Genomic DNA, 26,197 nt, shown 5'->3' with positions numbered 1-26,197 from the left:
CTGAAGGGGGGAGAGGGAGAATTAAATCCAAATGAAAAGTGCCTTCCGTGTCGACCTGAATCTAATGTGTGGCAGCAGAAGAGCAGGAGAAGCTAATAACACCGCGTTGCCCCTCCAAGGTTAGCGCGGCAAAACAAAAACAAATTAGCACTCGAAACCCTTCTGCTAGGAGGCAGCGAGGAGGCAGCGAGGAGCGGAGGAGCAAATGAAGACAAAAAAAAAGGAGGAGGAATGGCGAGAAGTGACTTCCACAGGTGGAACTAATTAATTATGTCCTGGAGAGATGAGAGAGGAGAGAGGGGAGAGGAGGAGAGGAGAGAGGAGAGGAGAGGAGAGGAGAGGAGAGGAGAGAGCATGAAAAAGAAAAATCTCATTCAATAAACAAGCCGGAATTTGAACTAATGTAAACTTTACACTTCATTAAAGTTGATTTCCATTGATTTCCTCCATAATTTCCACTTCCAACACTTCCTGATAAAACTATTCTATTACAATATATACACACTACACTACACTACACTACAGAAACTAAATCATTTATAAGTGTTGATTAGAGATATTATTGCTGACTACTCAAATATTTCCATGGAAGTCGACTAGAGGTGGATCTGACATTCAACAGATTCTGCTACAGCTGAATGTTTACTCAGGTGATCGAGGAGATGTGTCCGTTTCAGAATCAACATTTACTTGAGAGTTTCTTTTAGAGATTATGCTGTTCGGATATTAACGGCTGCTTATACAAGCAAGTCTACCAAACAAAGCTGTTCTTTCTTCCGTCCAACAAACCAGATATTATAAAAAGCTTTATGGCTGCAACTGCAAGAGAACAATTTCTTAGTGTCCCCTTTAATTAGTCCATTATTACACACATACGTACAGTTTTAAGTTACATGGTAATGGAAAATGCTAGGTGGGCAAAAGAGACTGTTCAATAGCACTACATTTCATATTTTATTATCACTTGTTACAATTTTTTTTTTCTCAAATGTATTATTCATTTCATCATCTAGTTTCACTGTGCGTCTCTGTTCATACTTGTTTCCAACCCAAACATTAGTATGGATATCTGAAAGTGAATTAAACTATTAAACTGAATGACATTGACCTTAAACAATTTTCTATTCTAAGGCAAGTATTTATACTGAATGAAAAAAACTATCATTAGCACTGAATCAGATAGTGACTTTCTTAAATGGCCCCTTTTTTCCGCTGAGGCCATGTGGGAAACTCTACAGCAAGAAACCAAAGAGAGAAAAACAGAAAAAAGGAAAAAGCTGAGAGACATTTCTCGACTTGACTCAGGTTTAAACCCTTTCTTAAGATCGTCATAACCCTCGGTGTGTTACACAGTCACCACACGGGCCCAGCAGATGAGTTTAATTCCACATAATCCCTTTCTGGGTTACAGGAGACTGTTGAGTAGCAGCACCGAGTCATTTCTGAGCTGAACCCCTGACACGCTGCGGACCGCTCTGCTTATAAAGCTGCTGACACGACGCTGAACCCTGTCAACACGGTGTCCTCCACAACACTGACAACCAACAGGTCACCACACATCAGCAGCACCGGGGGCAGAGACGTGGCTGCTACGGCGACTGAGCTGACTCCACTGGAGCAACATGTGATCCTATGAGGAATACTGTGACTTATTGTTGTTACTGTGAAAGACATCTCACAACTGTGGCTGTGTCCCATTTCAAAGGCTCCTTCACAATCAAAGTTTCCAATGGACCAATGGAAATACAAAGCAAGACACAACGCAAACATCCACTATAGGCTACTGTAGACATCTCATTTTACAGTTCAGCTTCTCTAGTCTATGACAGCTATTAAGAGCCATAACTTTATAGACAACATCCTTTAAAGGGATAGCCATAATCCCTATAGTTTTAGGAGTAGGTTCGTTACCTTTATTTGTCGGTGCAAGCTATTTTTAGAACGGCGGAGCAGAGCCGTGAGCTGCTCAGAGCTATGCTACGGAGGCTCATGTGATTTCTTGGTTTCCCTCACCAAACTCATCAAATACACAATCCAACAACTCCAAAACGCTTTGGTGGACAAGTTGTGACCTGCACATTCACCACGCTATGAGATAATAACATAACATTACAAGACAGAGTTATTTTCGAGGCAAATGCAGAGACTGCTTGCCGAAAACCTGCCCACAAAGGGAACACGCATCAGCAGCTTTGCATGAATTTACCTCATACTTTAAGTTGTTTAATCTGTACAAAAACTTACTACTGGACATTTTATGATGGGTTGTAGAGACAGATGTGGCAAAACTGTTGCCAAAAGAGTCTTTTTCTAGAGTCCTTTGTATAGATTTTATTGTGGCTTTGTTGTTTTACCTGTCAAGAAATAGGAAGGCAGTTGTATCTAAAACTTGCCACCTCTTCTTGAAAGGTTCATTTTTATATTTAACATTACCATGATAAGATATATCAAATATCAAATATAAACAAATTATTTTTCAATTACATAGGAGTACTGTTCTCTGTCTCTTCAAGGTCAAAATACTTTTATCCTCCATGTCTTCATAACAGCATCTCTTGCTGCAGCACCTTTGTTTCTCTCCCTTCATCCAGTTTCAGTTTCCCTTTGTTTTTTTTCCATCTCCCCCCACCTCCTTTGCTGCATCTCTACTACAGTAAGTGAGAAAGCTGGTGGACGATAAAGTTGCAGATCTGCAGATACGAGCAGTAATGAATAAATTATGATATTTATAAAGACAGGGGTGTGCTAGCACAGAGTTGAGGGACATGTAAATACACACATTTATTGCCAGTGCTGATGGGCCAAAAAAAAAAAAAGAGAGAAAAAAAAGAGCAGCATTCAACACTATGTTGTTTCCAACTTCATTAGGCCTGGGATGCTGTGTAAACAAATGCTTTATTGTTTATTACCTTTGAATTTGCCTTTTATTCACAAGCTTATTATCTGCATTATCCTGGCATACCTTTATTGTCTTTAGGTAATTCTTTTTCTCTGTCCTCAGTGCTTCCTTTTCTCTCCCTAAATCCCTCCTTCATTTACTCTTTATTTCTCTCCCGCTCTGAGCAGATCCCCCTCTCTCCTTCCTCGCTGCTTCCTCGCATCCACTGCTTTATCTCACCAGTATCCTCCCTGGTATTTCCCCCTTTATTGTGTAATTTACAGCAGAGTGTGACACAAAAGATGAAAGAAAAAAAGAGGGAAGAGGAGATAATGCCAGGAATAAAGAACATATCATAAAAAAAAATGCTTTAAATGCAAAAACATATAACTCAAGGTTCTGCTTTCCTACAGCTTTAAGCTGCATCTCTTTTTCTCTGCCTTCTTCTGAACACTGACTCATCTATTCAACAATAACCTGGACTGCACGGATGCAAGTTTGATCAGGACCACCCCATGTGCTGTGGCCCAGGAGGTTAAGGGTGAGTGGTTCGATCCCCCAGACTGCCCCTCATCTTAGTTTCATCAAGGTATCGATGTTTGACTATGTGTGTGAATGGGTGGCATCACTTGAAGAGCACCTCAAGAGAAGTGCCTTTCAAGTGCAATGCATTGACATTTGGAGGACAACCTGCTGTGTGACCTCAGCCCATGTGCTGCATTATTTGTGGTTGAAGGATGCTGCAGCTGTAACTAAGATTTTAACAACAATGATGAAAAAACACCACAAGAACCTGAGGAGTCAACATCTACAGCGGATTCTGTCTAACAAGACCACGTGGAAATCTGCCCTAATCCACAAAACCAGATCAAACATCCAATCTGTAGGAGACCACCTCAAAATGTGTTCAACATACACTTTACACTGCTGACTTATATCATCAGAACAGACATGTTCTGTGATTTTCAGCTTGCTATGATTATATATTACCCTTTACACCTCCTGACAGCTGAGAATATTATTATTATTATTATTATTATTATTATTATTATTATAATAATAAGGTATTGTCCCTCCCTATTAAATATGAAAGGAGGCTGAAAATCACAGAACATGTCTGTTCTGATGATACAAGTAAAGAGTGTTTCATATCTTTCATATTTAATAGAGGGGTCAGCGGTACTGCAATGTGTGTTTCTCTTCTATAATGCACAGTCTACATCTTGGACGCAACGTCTTTCTACATACGGGCTTCCTTCGGCCTTCAAATGGGGCAGAGCTCTGTTGGAAACAGTAGAAGGGACACAGTCAGAGTAGAGGGGGAACCAGGATCTGACACAACACCGGAGGGAAAAGCAGGTCTATGGAGCTGTGCAGAGCTTTTTTCCATATAGATTTTGTGCAGACATGCACAAAAAACAAGTGCATCGTACTAAATGTGAGCTGCTACTGCGTCGTTTGGGTTGTGAGTGTGCATGATGCGTGTCTACCTTGAAAGTTATTGCTTTGTGCTAAATTTTAACGGCCCCCCCATGCACACACACGCGCTTTAACCAAGGCGGAAAATCACCCTAGGCTGCCCACCTTTGCCTTAGATATGTAGGGAAAACCCTGATAATACAAATAACTGTCCAACCTCACCACAGCGTTTTGAGGACATGGCTGCAGCTTCACCTGCTGAGTCACCAGCACGTCTCCGCCTCCTCTCTCTTTGTCCCCCCTTAAAGAAGTCAACCATCTTCTTTTTTCTCCCCACTCTGCACCACACAGCGTCTGTCTACATGCCTATACATCCATCTGTCTTTCTGTCTGCTAATCTCTCTGCTCCCTGTTGTTTCTCTCCTGTGAAGAGTTGTTGTAATCCCTCTTTTCCTCTCCCAGTGCTCCCATCATCCTTCTTTTTGTTCTGTCCCTGTCGTGGGGTGGAAACAGCCTCATGCCATCTGGTCTATGGTGCAACTGGGTAGCCTGTAATGGGATCTTTAATCATCCATTCTCTCTACCTATACCACAGGCTCCACTTGCTAACACCCTCTTCTGCCTTTAAGAATTCCTTTTCTATCTTTCGACTGTGCTATTGTAAGTTTCTGTTCTTCTTTTTCCCTTTCTACAGAATACACCAAACACCGCTACTGCTGCACAATGCTGAATCACACCAGGTAGTAAATGGGAAAATAGAAAGGAAAAAATACAACACATGTATGTACTGTATGTGTGTCTCTGTGTGAAAGGAAAGACATTAAATAACTACTAGGAACAGAAAAATGGTTCATCTGTAAGAATATAGCAACTGTAACACTGGCTTTTTGTTAGAAAAAAAACTCTGAATACTGTATTCATATCAGCTTTTGACTAAGCTGTCACCAACTGTGGAGGTGTAAGGAAGCAGTTCATCAGCTCCATGTGCAACAGAGAAGACGCACAGCTCTCCTATAACCTAGAGACTGCAGACAGAAACAAACTAACTGTTCCAAATTCAGAAGAAAATGTGCAATGTGCTGTTATGGCTGACACCAGAATGAGTAATGAATCATAAGTCAAATAATGAGCCAAGACTTCTTTGAATCAACTTGAATGAATACCATCCTGAATGGGAAACATAAGTGAAGGACAGTTTCCAGCAAAACCCATCCTCAAGAGTGTGTGGCGTGTGTGTGCATGTGTGTGATTATTTGAGACTTTCGTTCTTACCTATGTCATAGGCCAGGAAGTCGGCGGAGAAGCACTTGGCTCCGTTGCTTAGCGACGTGTCATTGTGAGTGTTTCCTCCAAAAACCAGAATGGTACCGCTCAGCAGCACCGCAGAGTGGAGGTACCGCGCCAAGCCGCTCTCTCTGAGGATTAACCTGCACACACACACACACAGTGAGGTGACAAAGGCACAGAGAAAAGGGTGTAAGTCAGTGGCGTTAGAGATATTAGGGAAGGTTTAATTTGTCAGCTCTGTGTGTGAGTGCGTGTGTGGCATTATTTCCATGGTGCCATGTTATTGATGGAGTCTGTCTGAGTGTGTGACCTGGCCCGTGGTGACTGCCCTTCATACCAACTGTTCTTTCATGGGAGCGGCAGGCACAGGCACGCACACACACACACACACAACTCAACACAGACATTGTAGGAGGTCTCTGTCTGCTGTATGTGCCCTCCCTGAGGTCAAAGGTCACGTAGTGGAGACCAAATGTGGCAGCTATCTGTGGCCTCTTCATTAACTGCAGAGACTCTGTGACAGTTGTTAAAGGAACAAACTGACTGAGGGAGATGTGACCAGAGGAAACTCTCTGTGTCAGTTACTGGGATTTTTTTCTGTCTTTCCAAAAAGTCACAACATTAGTGACACATTAGTTCATTATGTAGGAGTGATGAAGCTAGCTGAGAAAAAGGGTCTAGATGAGATTGGAAGCTGTAAAAAAAAAAAAACCTAGTTTGAGGGTTTTTATTTTCTTAAATGCAATTTAATGTAATCCATAGAACTGCTCTGGATCTAAACCTGTAAAGTTCAGTGTATGATAGAAGAATTGTATTAAACACAAAAGAGTCTCATTGTTCCAAATTAATCAGGATAAAATAACTTTGACTTTAATTTGACAATTAACTTATTAGGAGTTATTGGCAGTGACACATAAACAACATGTAGGACTGAATTTGAGTTGTTTATTGTGTGGACGGATGGCAACTTATTGACTTATTGAAGAGAAATGTGGAATCTGAGTCTGGACCAGTTGGAAACCACTAACATACAGATGTCATGTTCAGGACTGCATCGTACCACGGTGGGCTTGTCAGTGGCTTTTTGCTGACGGAGCAGAGACGATGGTCACGGTGGTTAGGAGCTGTGATACCCAAAAAATGTTTCCGTCTGGGAATCTCAAAAGCCAAGTGACACCTGACTCCGACAACAAATTCCAGCTGGAAAGTGAGAGCCACGGAGGGAGACAGGAGGCTGCATGTGTGTGTGTGCTGTGAATGTTTTGCATTTGTGTGTGTGCGCACACATGTGCATGTACGCTAAGTGAATAGGAAAAACCTGATAGAGCAGAGACGAGCAGAGCATCCTCTTTCACTCATCCATCTGTCCGGAGTCATCTGAGGTCAAACCTCCTGTCAGATCCTTCTATTCTCACCCTCCTCTCCTCTTTCCGGCTCCAACACACTGATTTCTTCTCTTACGTGTACGAAAAATTAACACTCAGAGTGTCACGTGTTTTGTTTAAGTGTTATTCTATTTGTAGAAGTAAAATCACCTTTGTCTCTTATCTGAGGTGAATAAACAAGAAAGCAGCCTCTAAAGATGTCACTGACACATTTAACAAGACATGAAACAAAACAGAACAAAACAAAAACAAGATATGACCTTTGACAGAACAAATTGAAGTCTCTGTGTTCAGACACAGCAGCAGAGAATAAATGTAAAAACTCACATTAACACTGATTCCTCTTTTACAAACAGACCCAGTGATTAACAAAATGTTCAGCACGTCTCTTTAAAATTTAAATAAATTTGGATTTCTATTAAATATTGAAAAAAAAAAAAGAAAACTGAGGAAGCAGCTTAATATTTCAGTCACAGCTGTGTCAGAACAGTGAATTAAAATATGTAAATGTGTTTATCTGACTAAATGTGTGTGAGCCATGTGACAGACTGGTGTGACAGAGTGCACCCTGTCTATGACCCGGAGCATGATGGGATTGGCTCCAGTTCCCCGCGGCCTCGGACAAGACAAATGCTTTACAGAATGGATTAATGGGGTTTTTACAAAATGAAGCTGGCAACTGATTCAGATCCTCACTCCGGTCGCTGTGGATGTTCATTTTGGCAGTTTGCAGAGTTCCTGCAGGACACCAATCTGTATTACAGCAGGTGTGTCGTGTTATTCTGTAGCTCTCACCATGTCCTGGTGTGGACGTGGTAGCGGTACATGTGGTCCACCAGACCGTACTTGTTGTTGTTGAGCGCCTTGTACCCTCCGTGCAGGAACACACATCCGCTGGCCGCGTCGTACACGCTGCTGTGGCCGTAGCCTCCCTGGACCACCGCGCCTCCGGCAGACACAACCTGCCACGAGTCGGACTCTGAGAGACAAAACGAGAGGAGAGAGACGTTTCTGATTAATGCGGCATTGCTCACGCTGAGTTGATCACTTAAAAGTTTTTGATGCTTTGGTCAAGTTTGGCTTTTCACTTTGATGCCAAAAGGAGAAGCAGATTTAATTCTGGAGGTGTAGATGGAGCGAGGGAAGACGGCAGAGGGGAGACAGAGACAGAGACAGCGAGCCAAACAGTGTGTGCTAGACCAGAGGAAATTAGAGTTTATTGAATTTAAAAGCGCCCCTTTATTAGACCAGTACAACGCACACAGATTAATTCAGGTGCATAGAAAATCTTATTAAAAACAGGCAGGGATTACATCATCTGAGCAAAAACCCCCCAACCTCCCACCCCCTGATAAAGAAGAGACACAACACAACACAACACAACACAACAAACAAAGCCTTAGCAGGAGGGGGGAACTTCAAAAGCCTGAGAAAACGTGCCATCATCTGGAACTGTAAACCCCCGAGACCACGAGTGGTGCTGAGAGAAGAGAGAGGAAAACTGAGAAGCCAAGATACAGAAAGAACTAGAAAGCACCCAGAGATGGAGATCTCCACACACTCCTCTCTAAACAACAGAGATACATTTCTGATAACATGTCTCAGCTTGAATCATGCCCAAATCTTAAAAAAAAAAATGACACAGACATGCTGCGAACTGATACGTTTGAGAGAGAAAACAAAACTTTGAGTGTATCTAAATATTTTATGTGCCACATATCAGATGAAGACTGCATTATGTATCTCCATATGTGGAAAAAAGGTGTTTTAAAGTGGAACTATGCAAATCCAGTGGCTTTTCTTCTGTGTTGCTAACCCTCCTCTCGGCCATGTGCATTTGTTTACAACAAAGCCGGCGATAAAACAATTAATGGAGCGGTAGATAACGTTATTTATCATATACAATGTTACAATGTGTATATTTGTGTAGTCTTATCTGTCATAAACAAGAGATTATAGGTTACAGGGTGCGTTTGTGTTGCGGTGCCACACAGACAAGAGCTGGGACACCGGGTCGGAGACTCTGATCTTACAAGGTTGGTTTTCAGCCAGAGACGCTAGGTGGGAGGCAGAGAGCCCCCATTCTCCCTGGAACTAGTTACAAGTCATTGATTTAACCAACACAATTACTCTGAAGCTGTTTAATTTAGGTAAAAATCTTAGTTCCTCTTTAAATGATGAACATCTCAAACAGAAGATCTTGAGTGAGTGTGCCCTGTGGTGGTGATTTGTCTTGAGATAAGGAGGCCAGAAAAGAAAGGGATAGGTTCATTCACTAAAACACTGGGCTGCTATGAATTACCACGATGGATCTATTGGCATAAAAAATAAAATACAACTTAACTTTTTGGTCAAAGTGTAGTTTGAAGGATTGGTTAAGAACCCAGGGAAAGAGTCAAAGACTGCTGAACCAAAACCTGATCTCAGTGATGGTGAAATAAATCGCAGGAACACCAATAACTGCCAGAGAGCACTGACATTATTACCAATCATCAGCGCAGGGAACAAATATCATCTGCTTTGTTATCACCAGTGTATTTCTGAAGAGCAAATATCAAAATCAGCCTCAGAGATCTGATAGTGATCATAGTCTCTGTTGGTTTGGCAACAGGTTATCTGATCAAAACAGACCCAATAAAGCTTCAGTAGAGAAGTTACAGAGATAAAGGAGGGAAAGTCGGCAGCAGACGGCAGAACATGGGCCGGGAGAAAAAAAGAAGAACAGGAAAGAACAAGAGAAACAGTGATAGGAAGTGGGGCTGCAATGAGGAGGCAACAAGAAAGTATAAGGTCAACTCTTATCTCATCTCTGGCAGCTAATTGCTGCAAACCTGCCTCTTCAAGTGGTCATTAAAAACTTTTATCTCATATTTTACACACCGCTTCCACTCCCCTCTGTTCATTTCCTGGTTACACTTTCTCTCAGTCGCTCCCTCTGAAGCTTAATGATGCTCGGTGCAGACGCTGCCAGAGGACGAGGGAGGGAGGGAGGGAGGGAGGGAGGAAGAGATGGAGGCGGGGGGAGATGAAAGTGATAGACAGATGAGGGGTGAGAGGGAAGGGAAAAAAGGTGAGTGGAGAGGAGCTGGGAGATGACGGGGACTGAGGAGGAGTGATGACAGAGGGGGTCAGAGAGGGAGGGCAGCCGAATGAAAGCAAAAAGACAGAGGGAGATAAAGAAGTGGATGTGAGCAAGGCAGGGGTGTGTGTGTGTGTGTGTGTGTGTGTATGTGTGTGTGTGTTTGAGGTTTTAAAGAAGAGCGAAAAGAAGGAGGGATGAGAAAGAGAGAGAAAAGGAGGAAAAACAGAAAGGCAGGGAGGCAAGACAGTGAGGGAATGCAGCGGATTCATTAATCATTGTCTTCTACCAGACACTCCGGCCCGGGTGCCACCTCTTCTTAATGACCGCTTTCTGAGTGTGTGTGTGTGTGTGTGTGTGTGTGTGTGTGTGTCTGTGTATGTGAGAGAATGCACACAGGTTTGCCTTTCAGTGCGTCCTGTCTCTAATGGATGGTGCACACACCAGCATGGATGTGTGTGTCTTTTCCGCCTCAAATTACAGCTCTGTATTTTTTTGTACAAAGCTGGATGACACCGCCATCTGCTGGCTAAAGATGGAAAAACAGTAAAATAAATGCAAAAGCAAACTAAATGCCCCAAAAAAAACTATGCAGACGAACACAGCAGCTCTGGCAACATCACTGTGAGCGTGGTGATGAAGTCTGGCTCGCTGTCGGCGTTCCAGTTCATCCTAAAGGTCTTGGATGGAGGTAAGGTCAGGGCTCGGGTCTAGACCTGGCTTTGTGCACCAGGAGCAACCTGAGGCTGCAGCAGGAAAAGAACAAACACTCAACTTCTCTCACAAAACCACAAGCGAGAGTCCCCGATATAACTGCATGTTGCACAATTGTGAGTATAAATTATAAGAAAATGTTGATTGTCTGACCCATACAGTACGTCAGGTGAAAGCTGCTCATTGCTCTCTGGGGTCAAGGTGTCATACAACTCTAGAAATAATTTAATGATTGTTAAATAGGTCCTGCAAGATCTACCACCCAGCATACACACAGACACACACCTGAAATGTTTTAACTTTTCTTAAAGGGATAGTTTAACATTCATCACAAATTCTCCTCTCACCATAATCCCTATAGTGATAGCAGTAGGTTCATTACCTTTAATTATCAGTGCATGTTGTTCTGAGATCCATGGGGCAGAGACGCAAGCTGGTCCCTCAGAGCTCATCAAATCCACAATCCAACAACTCCAAACCGCTCTTGTGCACAGGTTGTGACCTGCACATTCACCACGCTATGAGATAATCATGTAACATTAAGAGACAGAGTTCTTTTCGAGGCAAATGTAGCCGGAACTACATTTGAGACACGGCTGCTGGGTGGAGTGATTTCAGAAGCAAGCAGTTCTGAGTATTTGCTTTGTGTGTCACGATATTACATGATAATTTCATAGTGTGGTGAATGTGCAGGTCACAACTTCCACGAGAGCGTTTTGGAGTTGTTGGATTGTGGATTTGATGAGGGACAGGGGACCTGTACCGTTCACCTCCATTGTGTTCACTGAGCAGCTCACGTCTCTGACCCGCGGATCTCAAAACAACATGCACCACTAATTGACGGTAATGAACCTACTGCTATGACTATAGGGATTATGGCAATAGGCAAATTTGCCAAAATGTTGCACTATGCTTTTAAGACTGAAGCTAGAACCCACTATACACCTCGCTCTGCTTATAGCACTTTCTGCTCATTTTAGAGCACTTTTATATATTTTTTTTTATGATGACCATACATGATGCACTGATTTACTTTACGTAATGTAATGTGTTTGTCTACTGTTTGTATGATTTGTATGTTTTGTAACTTATTACAGAGCCAAAGACAATTTTCAATGGATAAAAGTAGTCTGAGTCTGAAAAACTGCAAAGTTAGAAACAATAATACTTGTATTGCATAAAAGTGAATATTAAAAGATAGTATTGGACACACATACACACACACAGAATTTGGTTGCCAATTAAAGATTTGCCTCACAGCAGGACTTCTTCTTGCTCCACCAGAAAAACTGCAGCGCCAAATCAGAAAAGTTGACTTAGGTACTGAAAAGTCTCCTCAGCTGCCTTTAAAACTTTGAAGCTGCACACAGTATGACTCGCAGACATGAAGACTTTACTTCCTTTAATGTGGAGAGAATTGTTTGAGGCGTAATCCTGAGATTCACCTGTGTCGTAACTTTAAGAAGAAGGAGAAGAAAGTAGAAACCGAGAAGCCGAGACCTCGGGAGCTGGGAGAAAACGCCTGGCTGTCAGTTTTTAGAGCTGGTTAATTAGATGCTTCTGTCTCCCACCTTAAGGCCGTGGACGCTGCCTAACACATTAAGGCATGATAAAAATTGTATGTGATTATATATATGAATAAATTCGCTGATAATTAAATGCTGATAAGAATGGAAAGTGTCACCGAGCTGTGTCGTGTGCTTCATTCAAACAACTCCCGCGGCTGTTTCCAAATGCAAATACAACACAATCCGATACAGGAGTAATGATCTCTGTTGACTGTGTGTGTTGCTTCCTGTTGTGTTCACTATTTAGATATGTATGTGCGGTAATGTAGCGTGAAGTCATGTGCAGCTGGGAAGCCCCCAAACGCCCCAGAGGTTTACGACTTTGCTGCCAAGTACCAACAACAAACATGACAAGACAAATGATAAATGCAAAAGTAGATCATGTAAAGTTCACAGCTTTGTGCAATAAAACTGTGCTTTTTGCTTTTTAGCTGCCAAGTGTCGCTGCTATATTTAATCGAAAAAGTAACGGTTTCTTCAGTGCAGCAGCATCCAAACAAAACATACTGTATCCCCCTGTGTGACAACAGCTTCTGGAAAATGTCAACAACAACTTGGAGAGTGCAGATGTTTGACTTCCATCAATAAAAAACAATTAAAACACAAATGGCCACAAAGAATCAATGAGAGCGGAGTCAGCAGGCGCACTCACTGATGTTGTACTCCTGGACTTTGTTGACGTAGCTGTAGATGGGAGAGTAGCCGAAGAAGATCAGCATCACCGGCTCGCCGTCGGCCAGCTCCACCACGTGAGCCGTGTGTCCCTCCAGGGCGTAGGGAGGAGGTGGGGCGGGTTTCCGCGGCGACCAGGTACGCCTGGGGATGTTGAACACCCACATCTCGTCCGTCACGTTGGCCGATCCCGACTCCAGCTTCCCGCCAAACATGTAGATGTCGTCCTGTTGTGCGGACAAAGATACAGATACATGTGTGTTATACATCAGGTGTGTGTCAGAGCTCCACATAGATAGATAGATATACATACTTTATTGATCCCAAGCTGGGAAATTACAGTACAGCAGCAGCATTACACAGACACACAGTGGCGATACAGTGACGATAACATATAGTCAGAATAGAATATAAGAATAAAGAATAAGAATATAAAGAACAAACTATACACAATAAAATACCAAAATATAAATAGCAAACTATACATAATAAAATAGCAAAATAGCAATAGCAAATAAAATAAAATGTAATGTACAAAAGTATATACAACAGAATTGGCAGTTTTGATTTTAGTGCACAGTAAAAGATGTGCGATGTGTGTAACTGTGCGCAGTGGAATTGAGGATGATCCTCTCTCAGCTGGTCATTTATGTGGTGAAGGCATTTAGGAAAATATATATTTGTCCATTAGATCTCTGTAAAGTTTAGCCACAGCTAATATCTGCTTTGTACTGACTAGTCTTTCAGTGATGATATGAAAACTGTGAGGTCTTTGTGGTTTCTTTTGTTTACTACGCAGGGAATTTCACTGCACATCTGAATGTTATGGGTCAGGTCTCTGAAGGCAAACACAACTTTTGGCCACTTGGGGGCAGTGTAATAACCTGTAAACACACTATACTGAAGCACACCTTTGTAACCTCAGCCCCTGTGGATGAGGTTGCTGGTCTTCCTCCGCTGCCTTGAATGAACATCTTGGTATTTTGAAATATAAATGCTGGAAATAAATAGGTCAATACTACACACTTACAACAGCCTGTTAGTTTAGATGTCAAATAGAAATAAAAATCCAGCTATTGCCACCTATTTACCTCTCAAACTCAGTTATCGACACATTTTATCTTGAGAGCAACCGTCCATATGACACAGATTAACTGTAAATATGAAAAGCAACTTAATACTTTTCTAGTAATAAACTAATCTGCTCTAATGGACTCATTATGAAATCATCAATTAAAACTGGCTTGTACAGTCTGGATAAAAATAAAACATGCCACTCTGCTCTGTGCTGTTCTCTAAGATGTTTCCTGAGAAGGCGACAAACTTCAGTGATAAAGTGAAGAGACTCTTTCAGTGTGACAGACAGGAACATTTTGAAGTTCCTGCTGCTGCCTACAAATCTTCTCTCTGACCTCCTCTGCATCAAATCTCACCTTCATCATCACAGCAGAGCAGAGATTTGTCTTCGCTCTATTTCCTCTCCTCCGCCATTAAATGACTCCTTCCACACACAATGAGCACACGTCCCAGTATTTGGACAGTGACACATCATTTGATGCTCCCGACTGTGACGTGAGTGATCTACAGGCGACACGTGGACGATTCTGACGTTCTCATTTCAGCGCAGCGAAGGTGACTAATGGGCCTGTGTGTGTTTGTGTCAGAGTGTCGTCTTGTGAAATGACTCTAGCATAAAAATGTTTTAAAAAACTGTGAATTTGTCATTTGTGAGTTTGATTTTAAAGCAATTATCAGGCTATAAAATGTCAAAAATAATGACAGAGAGCCTTATCATGACGTATCATTTGAAGGCAAACAATTATGTTTTAAAAACGTTGTTTGTTTGGTTTACCTTCAAAGATATCCCATTTACAACAACTTAAAGGGATAGTTCACCCTAGAATGATATTTCGCTCATTATCTACTCACCCTCATGTTGACTAAGGGCTGGAAGAATTTTCAGAGTCCACCGTCCCTTCTCTGAGTTACAGGGGGTCTTGGCGTAGCAGTGCATTTCAATGCAACGGTTGCAAAGGGACACCAGAGCTCTTCGTAAAAAAACACACACAAAAAAACATCCAAATACCTCCATGATGCTCGTATGTAATGTCCGTCTTGTGCTGAAGCCCCAAATTGCGTAATTGTCCCGAAAAAAATTAAATAAGTCCACATTCCAAGCATGTTTGTAGCATTAGCTCCTAGTGTCTGTTGTCCGGTTCCGCTGCCAGCGCGCATGCGCAAGGTTCGCACTGAGACCGACTCGCTTCCTTGTTTACCCCGGCGAAGGACTAGAAGCAGTCCGTAATAGCCTGCCTTGCACCGGGACAACACTTTTTCGTGCAATTTTGGCCTCTTAAAACATATTTTAGCCATGGCTGAAGATTTTGATGTCGAGGACGAGCTGCATTTCTTTGCTGAGCCGTATTTGTACGAGCCAGAACCTTGCGCATGCGCGCTGGCAGCGGAAGAACAGACACTAGGAGCTAATGCTACAAACATGCTTGGAATGTGGACTTATTTAATTTTTTTCGGGACAATTACGCAATTTGGGGCTTCAGCACAAGACGGACATTACATACGAGCATCATGGAGGTATTTGGATGTTTTTTTGTGTGTGTTTTTTTACGAAGAGCTCTGGTGTCCCTTTGCAACCGTTGCATTGAAATGCACTGCTACGCCAAGACCCCCTGTAACTCAGAGAAGGGACGGTGGACTCTGAAAATTCTTCCAGCCCTTAGTCAACATGAGGGTGAGTAGATACTGAGCGAAATATCATTCTAGGGTGAACTATCCCTTTAATATTTCAGGTCTTAAACTGGTGGGAAATGTAATCTAATACAAAGTTTGGTTAATTTGTGACATTGTGTTCTGATCTTTAATTAGATCAGAGATCCAAAACTGATGCTGAGGTAAAAAAGGATAATTTATTATTCTCCGCTAATGAGCTTTAACATCACTTTATTCTTAGTAGAATAAATCTGTCAGAATTTAAATTTACACTGAGCCGTCTCCATTTGCAACAATGCTAGTGCGTATGTGTCAAAACGAAGCTACAAGAATTTTTATGTCTTGCTGATGGAAACTTGGCAGGAAGACTGATGTCCTTACAGCTGGAACAGCAAAATGTGTTTAACAGTGTGTGTTTGTGTGTGTGTAAGTGTGAGAGAGAGAGAGCAATCTCCATCTAAGCCCATGAAAGAGCTGAGAGCTGTGGAAGGTGTTGATAGTTTTAATTGTCCACAGGTGTTGAACACACACTGTTGTGTTCACTGTGTCCAGGTGTTTGACCCTCAGGTGTTTGAAGGAGACGACGCACTAAAGCTCAAGTACACTACATCCAAATGAACCAACACTAACACTTACAGCTTATTCTCTGAGTGTCTTAAGTGTGTTGTGTTTACATTAGTCTGTGTTGTACTGTAGTTTACCAGTTACACACTTAAATGTATTTTATTAAACCTGCATCATTCACACTGTGTTGTATTTTCATATTTTACTGCACAGGACAACCTGTCTCTGTCATGTCAGTGCAGCAGCCACAGCTGTGTTACCTGGTACAGAGCCAGTGAGTGTCCGTATCTGTAGAGAGGGCCGCTGCTGACAGGCACCGCATCCCATGTGCCGGTCTCCAGGTTGTAGCTGCAGGGAGAGAGGAGGAAGAAATCAAAGGAAAAGACTTAAACGCTGATGATCTGAAAGTTAGGCTACATTTTCAGTTCACTTTTTCTTGCTGACACCAAAGTTTAGCAGAGTTAAAGACGCTATAAGTGGTGTTATATTAAAGTGCTACAGAGATATGAGGTGGAATTAAACTCTCTACAGTGTGTCCCTGTGGGGCCGCAGACTTTAGATTAGCATACATTTAGCAACACTGGTACCATTTAAAGTATTCAAAATTAGCTTTTAGCAAATCATGCATGCAACGTATCCATGCATGCACAGACTATTATCACTGGAGTGTTTTAATAATGAAGTACAGCTTCAACTTTTCAAGCAGATTATGAAGTTGGGGGCATTTATCTACGGTGGGTGAAATCTCTGATGGTGCTGGTCATGTTGAATCTAAACTGTCGGACATGAGTCATGATTTTGAGGACAAATTCAGACACAAACTACAACTCGTCTCTCCCTCCATGCACAGATGGCACAAACAAGATTAATGATGGCTCCACTCCTTTGAGACTGCTCAAAACAGTCCGCCAAGATCTAAAACCTAGGACATGCAAGTGGAAAAACTAAATGGACGGCAGCAGTTAAAAAAGTCTCTAAATACCTCTGTGACAAGTTAAAGATATTTCAAAAGGTCTGTTGGTTTTCGCTGCCAAAACAAACTGTTCTGTGTCAGCGAGGTGTTCACTGACCATCGTCATGTCCTCCCTTTCACTCCACAGTCTCACAGGAGGGTCAGATACTTACTTTAGGACCATGTGGTAGTTGGTGTAGTTGAAGGAGTAGCCCCCCACCACCCACATCAGCCCAGAGTGCACCAGGGCCTGATGGGACGCCCGACCCAAAGACTGCGCTGATGGTTTGATGCTGGGCAGCACCCAGAAGGCCTCAGTGGAGGGAACGGACAGAGAGCAGTCTGGACCTGGGGAAGAGGAAGAAGATGCATTTACGGTATTTAAACTTCGACAACATTTGCCTTACAAGCAAAATAAAGTCTAGCCTGCTTATGGAGGAAAGTATTTCACAGTGTCTGAGGAGAACGGCCTTTTTCTTTGCTTCTTTGCTTTAGAAAAGAAAAGTTTGTTCTTTGTGATGAGTTTGTTTTTTTTGTCCAACTATTCGGTGAATTACAACCTGTAACTGTTGAATTCTTCCAAAACACAAACATTTTCTGCAGCGGTGAACCGAACGAGTCAAGCTGTTAGATGTGTTTCCTCAGTTCACCATTATTTTCTATTTTGCTCTGTGCAGAAAAAAACAGATGTTTCTGAGAAGTCTGAACAAATTATTGGTCAAAAAAGACCTTTTCAAAATAAAGTAAACAGCATCCAACCACTCAGCTCCATCCATCCATCCATGCCTTTATCCCTCCACATATTTGAGCCATGTTTTTTCAGATTTTTTGTGTTGGGTGCAACTGGTCCTAGCACAGGTGTCACCGATTGCTACCATGGTAACATTGGTCTTAGGTCTGGGTTAGCCTCAGGGTAATAAGGTGTCTCACTCGTTCGTCTTGAAATGAGTCTTTGCATTTGAATAATTTGTGAGGAAAGCCAAGACTTGGCCGACACAACACACCACACCACATACACACACACACACACACACACCAGTCTGGAGTGTCTGTGAGAAAGCAGCCCCAGGCAACAATCATCAGCTGTTTTCAAAGGAGGCCGGCCGGCCGGCGGGCCTGATTAGTGTTCAGTATTCAGCAGGTAACAAACGAGAGACGAGCGCAAACATGAGGAGGACAAACAGTTGAAAGGCGCCGACTCATTGGTGCAGACTGTATTTACATGACACGAATCTCTGTGGAGTGATGAGAGGAGAGGAGGACAAATGGCACCACGTCCTCTTTTCATTAACACAAAAACATATATTTTGCTGCGAAACGGCGGTTGCTATGGCGACCTGGGGCCTTTTATTACCCGCGCTGTTTGTGTCTCAGATGGCTGCGCTCAGGCTGTACGGCTGCACCCTCCTGATTCATTACCACACACACACACACACACACACACACACGCCTCTTTCCGCCTCTCCTAACATCTTGACCTCCAGCTTTTTTCTTTATGAATGAAATAAGTCCAGTCATAAGTGCAGATTTTTCACATCAGGAATAATATTAAGTCCCTGCCTCTCCATTTCTTTGAGGAAAATTAATGTTTCCTTCAATTTTACAACAACAGACGGAAAAGAAAAAAAAAAGCATTCATCATCATTACGAGCATTAAAACAGCAGGTAGACGTGGGAAAATATGTCTATGTTTGGACATACCAAAGGCTTTAAAACAGGTTCACATTTCAGTTCTTTAGATCAAAACTCACGACACTAAAATTATGAATTTATGACCTTAATTCGTGAGATGTTAAACAGATTATACTCATGTATATTACACTGTTTAACTCTTCAAGATTCTGGATGACTGCATTTATTGTTTCTATTTACAGTTTAAATTATGTTCACGTCTTCAGAGAGCAAATTAAGACTCAACAGCGTTTTAATTTAATGTGGAAAATCACTGGTTCGAGATAAATGTCACATTCATAAAAAAAGGGGGGGGTTTTAATTAATATAGTAGTTTATGTTACTGCCACAGAGGAAATGGTGTGATTTACAGCTCGTCCACCCTCATAGATTTACTGTACATCAACATTTAAAAAGGTGGAGTGTGGCTTCACTCCTTTCATACTGGTTCTCTTTGTGTTTACAGCGTTAATCCAGGAGGGGGCAGTGCTTCACCTTCTGATCCAACTCCAAGACTAAAACGTCTGGTGGGGTTTGACTAAAAAAATATCATTGTTATGTAAAACAATACTGAAATCTGAATTGTTCTAAGGGATACAGACACAGTTGGCAAATTACACAAGGTAGAGGACAATTAAACGTCTTAGCACTGATATTAATTACGTGCGTGTCTCAGATTGATGCTTTAGACAAATGCAATTTGAATAATATGTGAAGATTCTACATGTGCAATTACCATATTAATACTGGGACATCAGAGTAATTGCCTTCAACAAATGAGACAATCACAAAGGAAACCGGCAACACGCCATTCACTGCTACTTCAATTCATCCAAACAACCTGTGCTTGAACTCTGAGGTAGAAAAAAACACCTTCACAATAAAACCCAAGTCAAAGAATAAACAAAAGATCCGTCGAGGCGCCAAGAAACACAAAGAAGAAACTGATATAAAAAGTAAACGTAATAAAAAGTCAAATTAGTGAAACAATAAAACCTTAGGAGTAAATAAAGCTATAAAACCCTAAAGCAAATGAGTCAAGGTAAACAAGAACAGCTGTGGAATAAAAATCTAAAATGCCCCAGGGGTAAAAATTAGGTATGCTTTAGGTTGTTCTGTGTGTTATCTCAGGTTATAGGTGCACAGTGAGAAAGATGGGTGAAAGCAGCCGCCACCTGCAACATAACCCAATCATCAGAGTGTGTTTGAACTGGATCTGCATTAAAACAGCAGTGAAGTAACGTCGGTGAGGGGGAGAGAAACCTGTCACGGCCTTATCAATAAATAAACCCAGTGTCTATCAGGCCTCACGGAGGGAGAGGGCCACCCAACCTTAGCAGACAGCTCACTATGATGAGTGTTATAATTACCAGCAGTGATAAATCTCTGTGCACAGTTACAAGCAGCATCCAAGGGGCTTCAGAGCTGCAGCCAAAGCATGCATGTATAAAATACCAGCACAATCCAGGCTGATAGAAAAGTTGTCTTAAAAGGTGTCCTCTTTCAGAAGAGAGGAGGACAGGTTGGAGAAAAGTGTTTTTCCTTCATTTGTTCAGCAGTGATATTTTGATATTCTGAGATATTTGTAGGCCCTGGGTATCTTTTATCTTTTATTTATCTGCATTAAGAATTTAGTTGATGGTTATTGAGTACAACTTGTAAATCAGAACAGCGGTAGTTTTACTTTTTTGTTTTTATATTCATAACATCCCTTTAAGATTTCACAAATTTGCATCATTAAATATGCTTCTTTTTTAAACAAGGACAACACCCATGTAAAGTTACTACAGAAACCACAACGCACTGTGTGATAAAGTTGTTGAGAGGAGCTGCTGCAGGAGGAAAGTTTTCACAAATGAAACATAAAACAGAAAAATAATGAAGCCACATATATTTTGCACGACAAAGCAAGATTCCCCAGGATACTGCATCTGTTGTTTTATGACACCAAATAATATTGAACCAAGCGACGTTATGTTTGACATAAACAGGCAGACAGCTACTGTTGTGTTTTTGTGTCTCCTCCCTTTGTCTGTTTCCCTTTTGATTCCCTTTTCACATTCACACTGAACAAAACAGAACCATCAAAAAGATGCTCTTTGTGAGAAGCATCCTGGAAAGTTTAGTCCCTGTTTTGAAGGTACATAACACTGGCATTGGCCTCATTTCAACAATGTTAATATGAAAATATATCAATGACATATGGACTTCTGTGTTTGCTGGTCAATAGACAAAACTAGACAGCATTTAGGTCAGTTGCTTTAGAAGCTTTTAACCTATATTTGATGTAATTGAAGCTTAAAGTATTTCATTTTTTAACGAAATATAGATTAACTTTAACCTAGAGATTCATTATGATCAAATCAGTATACTGAACTGGTTAACATACTGCATTTAGATATAGTGAATAAGTTGCTTTAAAGACTCTCTAACCCCAAGACCTCTCAATCATCTTCTACGTCCCTTAACTCCAGACCAAGAGCCATATCTCCCCACTGTGGCTACAGACTCCCTCAGTTCATCCATATCTCTGTTTTAATTCGCCTGATAAAATTCAGTCCTCCTCTCCCCGTCCTGTTTGTCCTGCTCCTTTACCTTGCCAGCTGTCGTTGCAGACACAGAGCTTCTCTCCGGTCAGGTCACAGTAGCCGTGATCGGGGCTGCCACAGTTGTCTCTGCAGTATGGGATGTCGCAGGCCTCTCCTTTCCAGTAGTCCTCGCACTCGCAGTACACGCGACCGGAGACCGAGTTCGCCGTGCTGCATCTGCCGTGTCCCGAGCAGTTGTTGGGACAAGAGTTTATCCTGAGGGAGACACAATTAGACACAAAGTCCAGGAAGTTTGTCAAGGTTATGAAGTACCACAGGCGCAGAGAGTATGTGACACCATAGTGTCAGAAACTGTGGATGCCTCATTAAATTAAAACTAATTGAGGCAATTAAAACTGTTTGCTTATGGTAAAAATTTATTGCAAGGTTGACAGGTCGGAAAAAAACAATGGCAACATTAAGTAGTCATTAAAAAATATGCACGTATAAACATTATTTAAAGCTTAACTCATCAACGTTTTCATTTTAACGATGGATCAGATGACTACAGGTTAAGTGAAGGGGTCATCGAGCTGGACCCTCTGCAGCTCTGGTTCAGTGACTCTGAGCTCTAATCAGCCTCATTTCGAACAGCTAAAGCTACAGACCTCTTTGTCAGGGTTATGTGGAAACCAACCAGAAGTAAAAATGAAAACAACATAATCAAACCACCACTGAATATAAATGACAAAGTTGTTCTGTGTCTGTTGAATATGTCAACAGCAAACATATCATTCAAAACAAGGCAATAATTGATTTGATTCTGGTTTTTCTTGCTTATTTCTTTTGAAATGTCATTCAACTTTATAGCTTTTATTACATAAATCACTTTGAAAAGTCTCTGTGTTTGAATGTACTACATAAATAAAGTTGTTTTTCCTTGGCTTTGTGGTCTGCCGGGTCGGTTTGCTTTACTAACAGGTTAATATATATTATGCTAAACAGCACATTTAAGAAGGTTGGATTATCCAATACCTCACAACAATATGGTTATGAGAAGTAATGTACTCTCTAAGGAAAATCTGCCTCTGCATCACATGTAATGTAGCCTAATAATTTCAACAACTCCATGGTCCATTGTGAATTCTTCCTTATGCTTCAGTAACCTTCAATATACCTCAGGGAGAAAACCCCCCCAAAAAAGGCTTGTGCTTAAGAACAGAGTGTGTTTGTAGTTGTTTGTCTGAGAGAGATTCACTTCCAGTTTTGGAAAGATTTCACCTCTTGTTCTCATCCAGTTTATAAACACACACTGTAAGTGGCTTTGGATGAAAGCAGCTGGCAACTAATGCAATCTAAAGTAACAAGGAACCATGCAGCACATAAGGGAGATGAAGCGGGACAAATGCAGTTTAAGAGACACAGATTCTGCAAGAGGGACACAAAGCATTAAAAAAAAAAAAGAGGAGTCTTTCAATGAGAGACGATTAGATACAAAGGACTAGGAGCCTTACCTAAATTACTGAATTACATTACAGCTTTTCTTTGTACTATCAGACATATGAAAAGGCAGAAAGAGACAAACAGATGGAAAAAATGAATCAAGGACAAGAGGCAGAAAATCATGTTTTTGTTCATGAAAAAAAAAGCTGGATTGCTGCTGTTACAAGGGGGTCGTCATGACAACCTTACCTACCTTCAGTGTGTGTGTGTGTGTGTGTGTGTGTGTGTGTGTGTGTGTGTGTGTGTGTGTGTGTGTGTGATGATAGCCTTGAGGCTATGTGACTGTACACTAACTGTCCTCACTCCTCCCATGTGTTCAACATGGCACATATCATTCAATTTTCCATCATCACTATGAAGCAGCCTGGTGTGTGTCTGTGGTGGTGCAGACAGTATTATGGTGTGCTGTGCTGCACTGCAAGTCTTAAGTGAAGCAAGAAAAAAAGAAAAACTGTAACAAAAAGTGGTTATTTTTAAGCATTATATGCATACCATGGGTACAAATGCCCATATTACACCACCCCGTCTTCTTTCATTCGATCAAACCCTCATTAAATTCTCAGACTGTTTATCTTTTTCAATGGTCTCTAAAGCTCTGTGCAAAGGGTCACTAGCGGCCCAAGGTTGTACCCGAGGCTACTGATGATGAGGAACGAGTTTTAGTGCCATCCATGAATCAGAGCATTTTAAAGCAGAGCTGGAGCATGACAAAGCTAGCTCAGGCAATGTGCTCTCAACGGCACAGTGGACAGAAGGTGTATTGGAGTCGCTGCTCGGTGAGAGGTTGTCTGGTGTGGGGAACTCATAAAGTTACCTCAGCTGCCTCTACCTCTATGCTGTCATTTACGAGCATGTAGTGTTCCTGGCCAAATTTGCAACCTGGGAGGCCAGAGGAGCTGACTAACTGGCTGGAGAAATGCTGATGGATGAGCTTTTAGTTTCTATACTGTAGCAAGTGAACCTCCCTGGCTGAAAAACAAATACAAACACCTATGAGCAGTTACAATGGCCTATGTGTAAAGGTAAGACAGTAAAGGCATGAAATATACTACATTAGGCTATATATAATTAACAGTCCATACTTTTAATCTCTCAAATCAAAAATATCTCAAAAGCATATTTAGCCTATATGGTCTAGTGTGAAAAAAAAATCTGAAAAAAACCGAAACGTATTTTTTGTCTTCGATAAAATGATGTTACATACATATTTTAAAAACGCACCTGTTCACCTAGAAAATAATTAAAACAGGATAATGTGCACGTTAGCAGACAGTTTTAGTTTGTATTAACACACTGGACATTAAACAAATGTTCACTAGTCATTTACACTAAGCTAACGTTACAGCAGTCTGAATGTTAGCTGTAAGTTAGCAGTTCGCTAACTAGCAAAAAAAAAAAAAAAACATAAAATAAATATATAATTACTGTCCTGAAAAGAGTGCCTTTAGTTGGGTTTAGCTATACCCACTGACACTGAATGTTAAAAGTAACGAATTGCATCTTTTTTTAACCATTACAAACAATAAAACTTTAAACTGGCAACTCAAATTATGGCTACAGTAAGTTAACTTAAACAACCAAAGCTAGCTTAAAAACACAACCTACGAAACGTTGGGCTAACGTTAACTTCCCTCGCAATCCCGGTTTGTTTACCTTCATGACGGAGTTCAAGGGGACGACAGATATTCAAGTCAAATTTGTCGCTGTTGACCTGTGAATCGTTCCCACTGTGACTCGACATGACATCTACATGTTAATCAATCATTCACGCCGGCCAGATGGACGGTATTTATCTCTATGGAAACGAATCCAGCGCTGTGGTCATGGTGACTCTTCTGCTCCGTCGTTTGCTGTTTTGTCCACGCGCACGGACGTTAACGTGCGTACCTGCTATGTACGTACGGGTTGACATGGAAACAGCTGAGACTTCCAAGTTGATACCGAATATGTTTAATACCGAAGCAGCTCAAATTTTAAACATTAATTTGACTGTTTTATTATTTTTTTCTTACATAAATTTAACCTAGACAACATTTCCCTGAAACTAAAAGAGCTACCTAAAGTATTAAGTTTAGGAAAGAGATCTACTACTTGTTCATACTAGCCCACTAATGAACAGTCTTGAACAAAAGGAACATTAACTTTACAATATGAGTCTGTTGTTTATCTCCACACTGCTGGAAAAATTGGTAAAACATATTTTTTTTATTAACCAGTACAAAAACAAATGGACTGTTATAATGGTCTCTCTGTCTCCCAGGAACTATTTAGACACAAGTCCATGGTAAATCTAATTTACTTTGATTGTTGTTGTAGTGTTGTTAACACACATTCACATCCAGCACACACACATAGCTACTGTAGTAACAGTGTCACCATTTAGATTTGTGTATCACCTGGTGATTTTATTCCACACCAGTCTTTTATCCAGTCTTCATCCAGTCTTTTATCTTTTATATAGTTCTTCTTATCATGCACTTATACTGTGATTTTATTCTATAGAGAATGTGAAGCTGACGTCACGCCGCTTTGGCGTTGTGGGACGTCGGCGCCATCTTTGGAGGAACGCAAACGTAAACAGAGTGGGGAAAACGGAGGAAAACGAGCAAGAAGTAAAAGAGAAAGAAAAAGAGATGAGGATGACGGACAAAAATAAAATTAAAAAAAAGAAATGGAGAAGGGGAAGGGAAACGAAGGTAGGAACGTATCGTGATAAACTCAAATTTAACGAGAAACAAGGTAGTTACACAGAAAAACTACAACTTATTAAGACCCAGATTTACTCCCTCCACTGACTTATCCAGACATCTCGTTTTTGGTATTAGTGCATATACTACTGTGGCATTTTTTTACGCAGCAGTACTGTCCCACAATGATTACTTTGAAGCGACTTTGGGGAACTTTTTTTAGGGGGACTAGCAAGTGTTTACATCCGCGATCCTCCAAAGATGGCGCCCAACGTCCCACGGCGTGACGTAACTTCACATTCTCTATAGCTCCACTTCCACATTCATCCGCGCTCTTACACTGCACACTAGGCTGGCTTTGTAGTGCAGTGAACTGTACTGCCTCATTTGTGTTTATTTATTTATTTTTATTTTATGTTATTGTCCCGTTATTGTATGTACTGGTCTGCGTTTTAATTGTTTTAATTGTCTGGATGAGCGAGAGACACCTGCATTTCCCTACTGGGATTAATGAAGTATCTATCTATCTGTCTACCGTATCTATCTATCTACCGTATCTATCT

General features: G+C 41.3%; 1 protein-coding gene across 3 annotated transcripts in view; it reads right to left on the bottom strand.

Annotated features, from left to right (window-relative positions):
• Positions 1-26,197, bottom strand: part of atrnl1a (attractin-like 1a) — a 317,760-nt gene that overhangs the window by 244,357 nt on the left and 47,206 nt on the right. For all 3 annotated transcript variants that reach the window (XM_085799375.1, XM_085799373.1, XM_085799374.1), the window contains exons 5-10: positions 21,512-21,720; positions 17,419-17,593; positions 16,554-16,641; positions 12,983-13,229; positions 7,765-7,948; positions 5,570-5,724 (exon numbers count right to left, since the gene is read on the bottom strand). In XM_085799375.1, the coding sequence (XP_085655501.1) occupies positions 5,570-5,724; positions 7,765-7,948; positions 12,983-13,229; positions 16,554-16,641; positions 17,419-17,593; positions 21,512-21,720 (1,058 nt within the window). The remainder of the gene's footprint in view (positions 1-5,569; positions 5,725-7,764; positions 7,949-12,982; positions 13,230-16,553; positions 16,642-17,418; positions 17,594-21,511; positions 21,721-26,197) is intronic.

Source organism: Trachurus japonicus, chromosome 15 (genome assembly GCF_045865225.1).
Source record: "Trachurus japonicus isolate A0001 chromosome 15, Traja_1.0".
Lineage (NCBI taxonomy): Eukaryota > Metazoa > Chordata > Actinopteri > Carangiformes > Carangidae > Trachurus > Trachurus japonicus.
The sequence above is the reverse complement of the archived record's forward strand: the minus strand, read 5'-3'. Positions and strand labels throughout refer to the sequence as shown.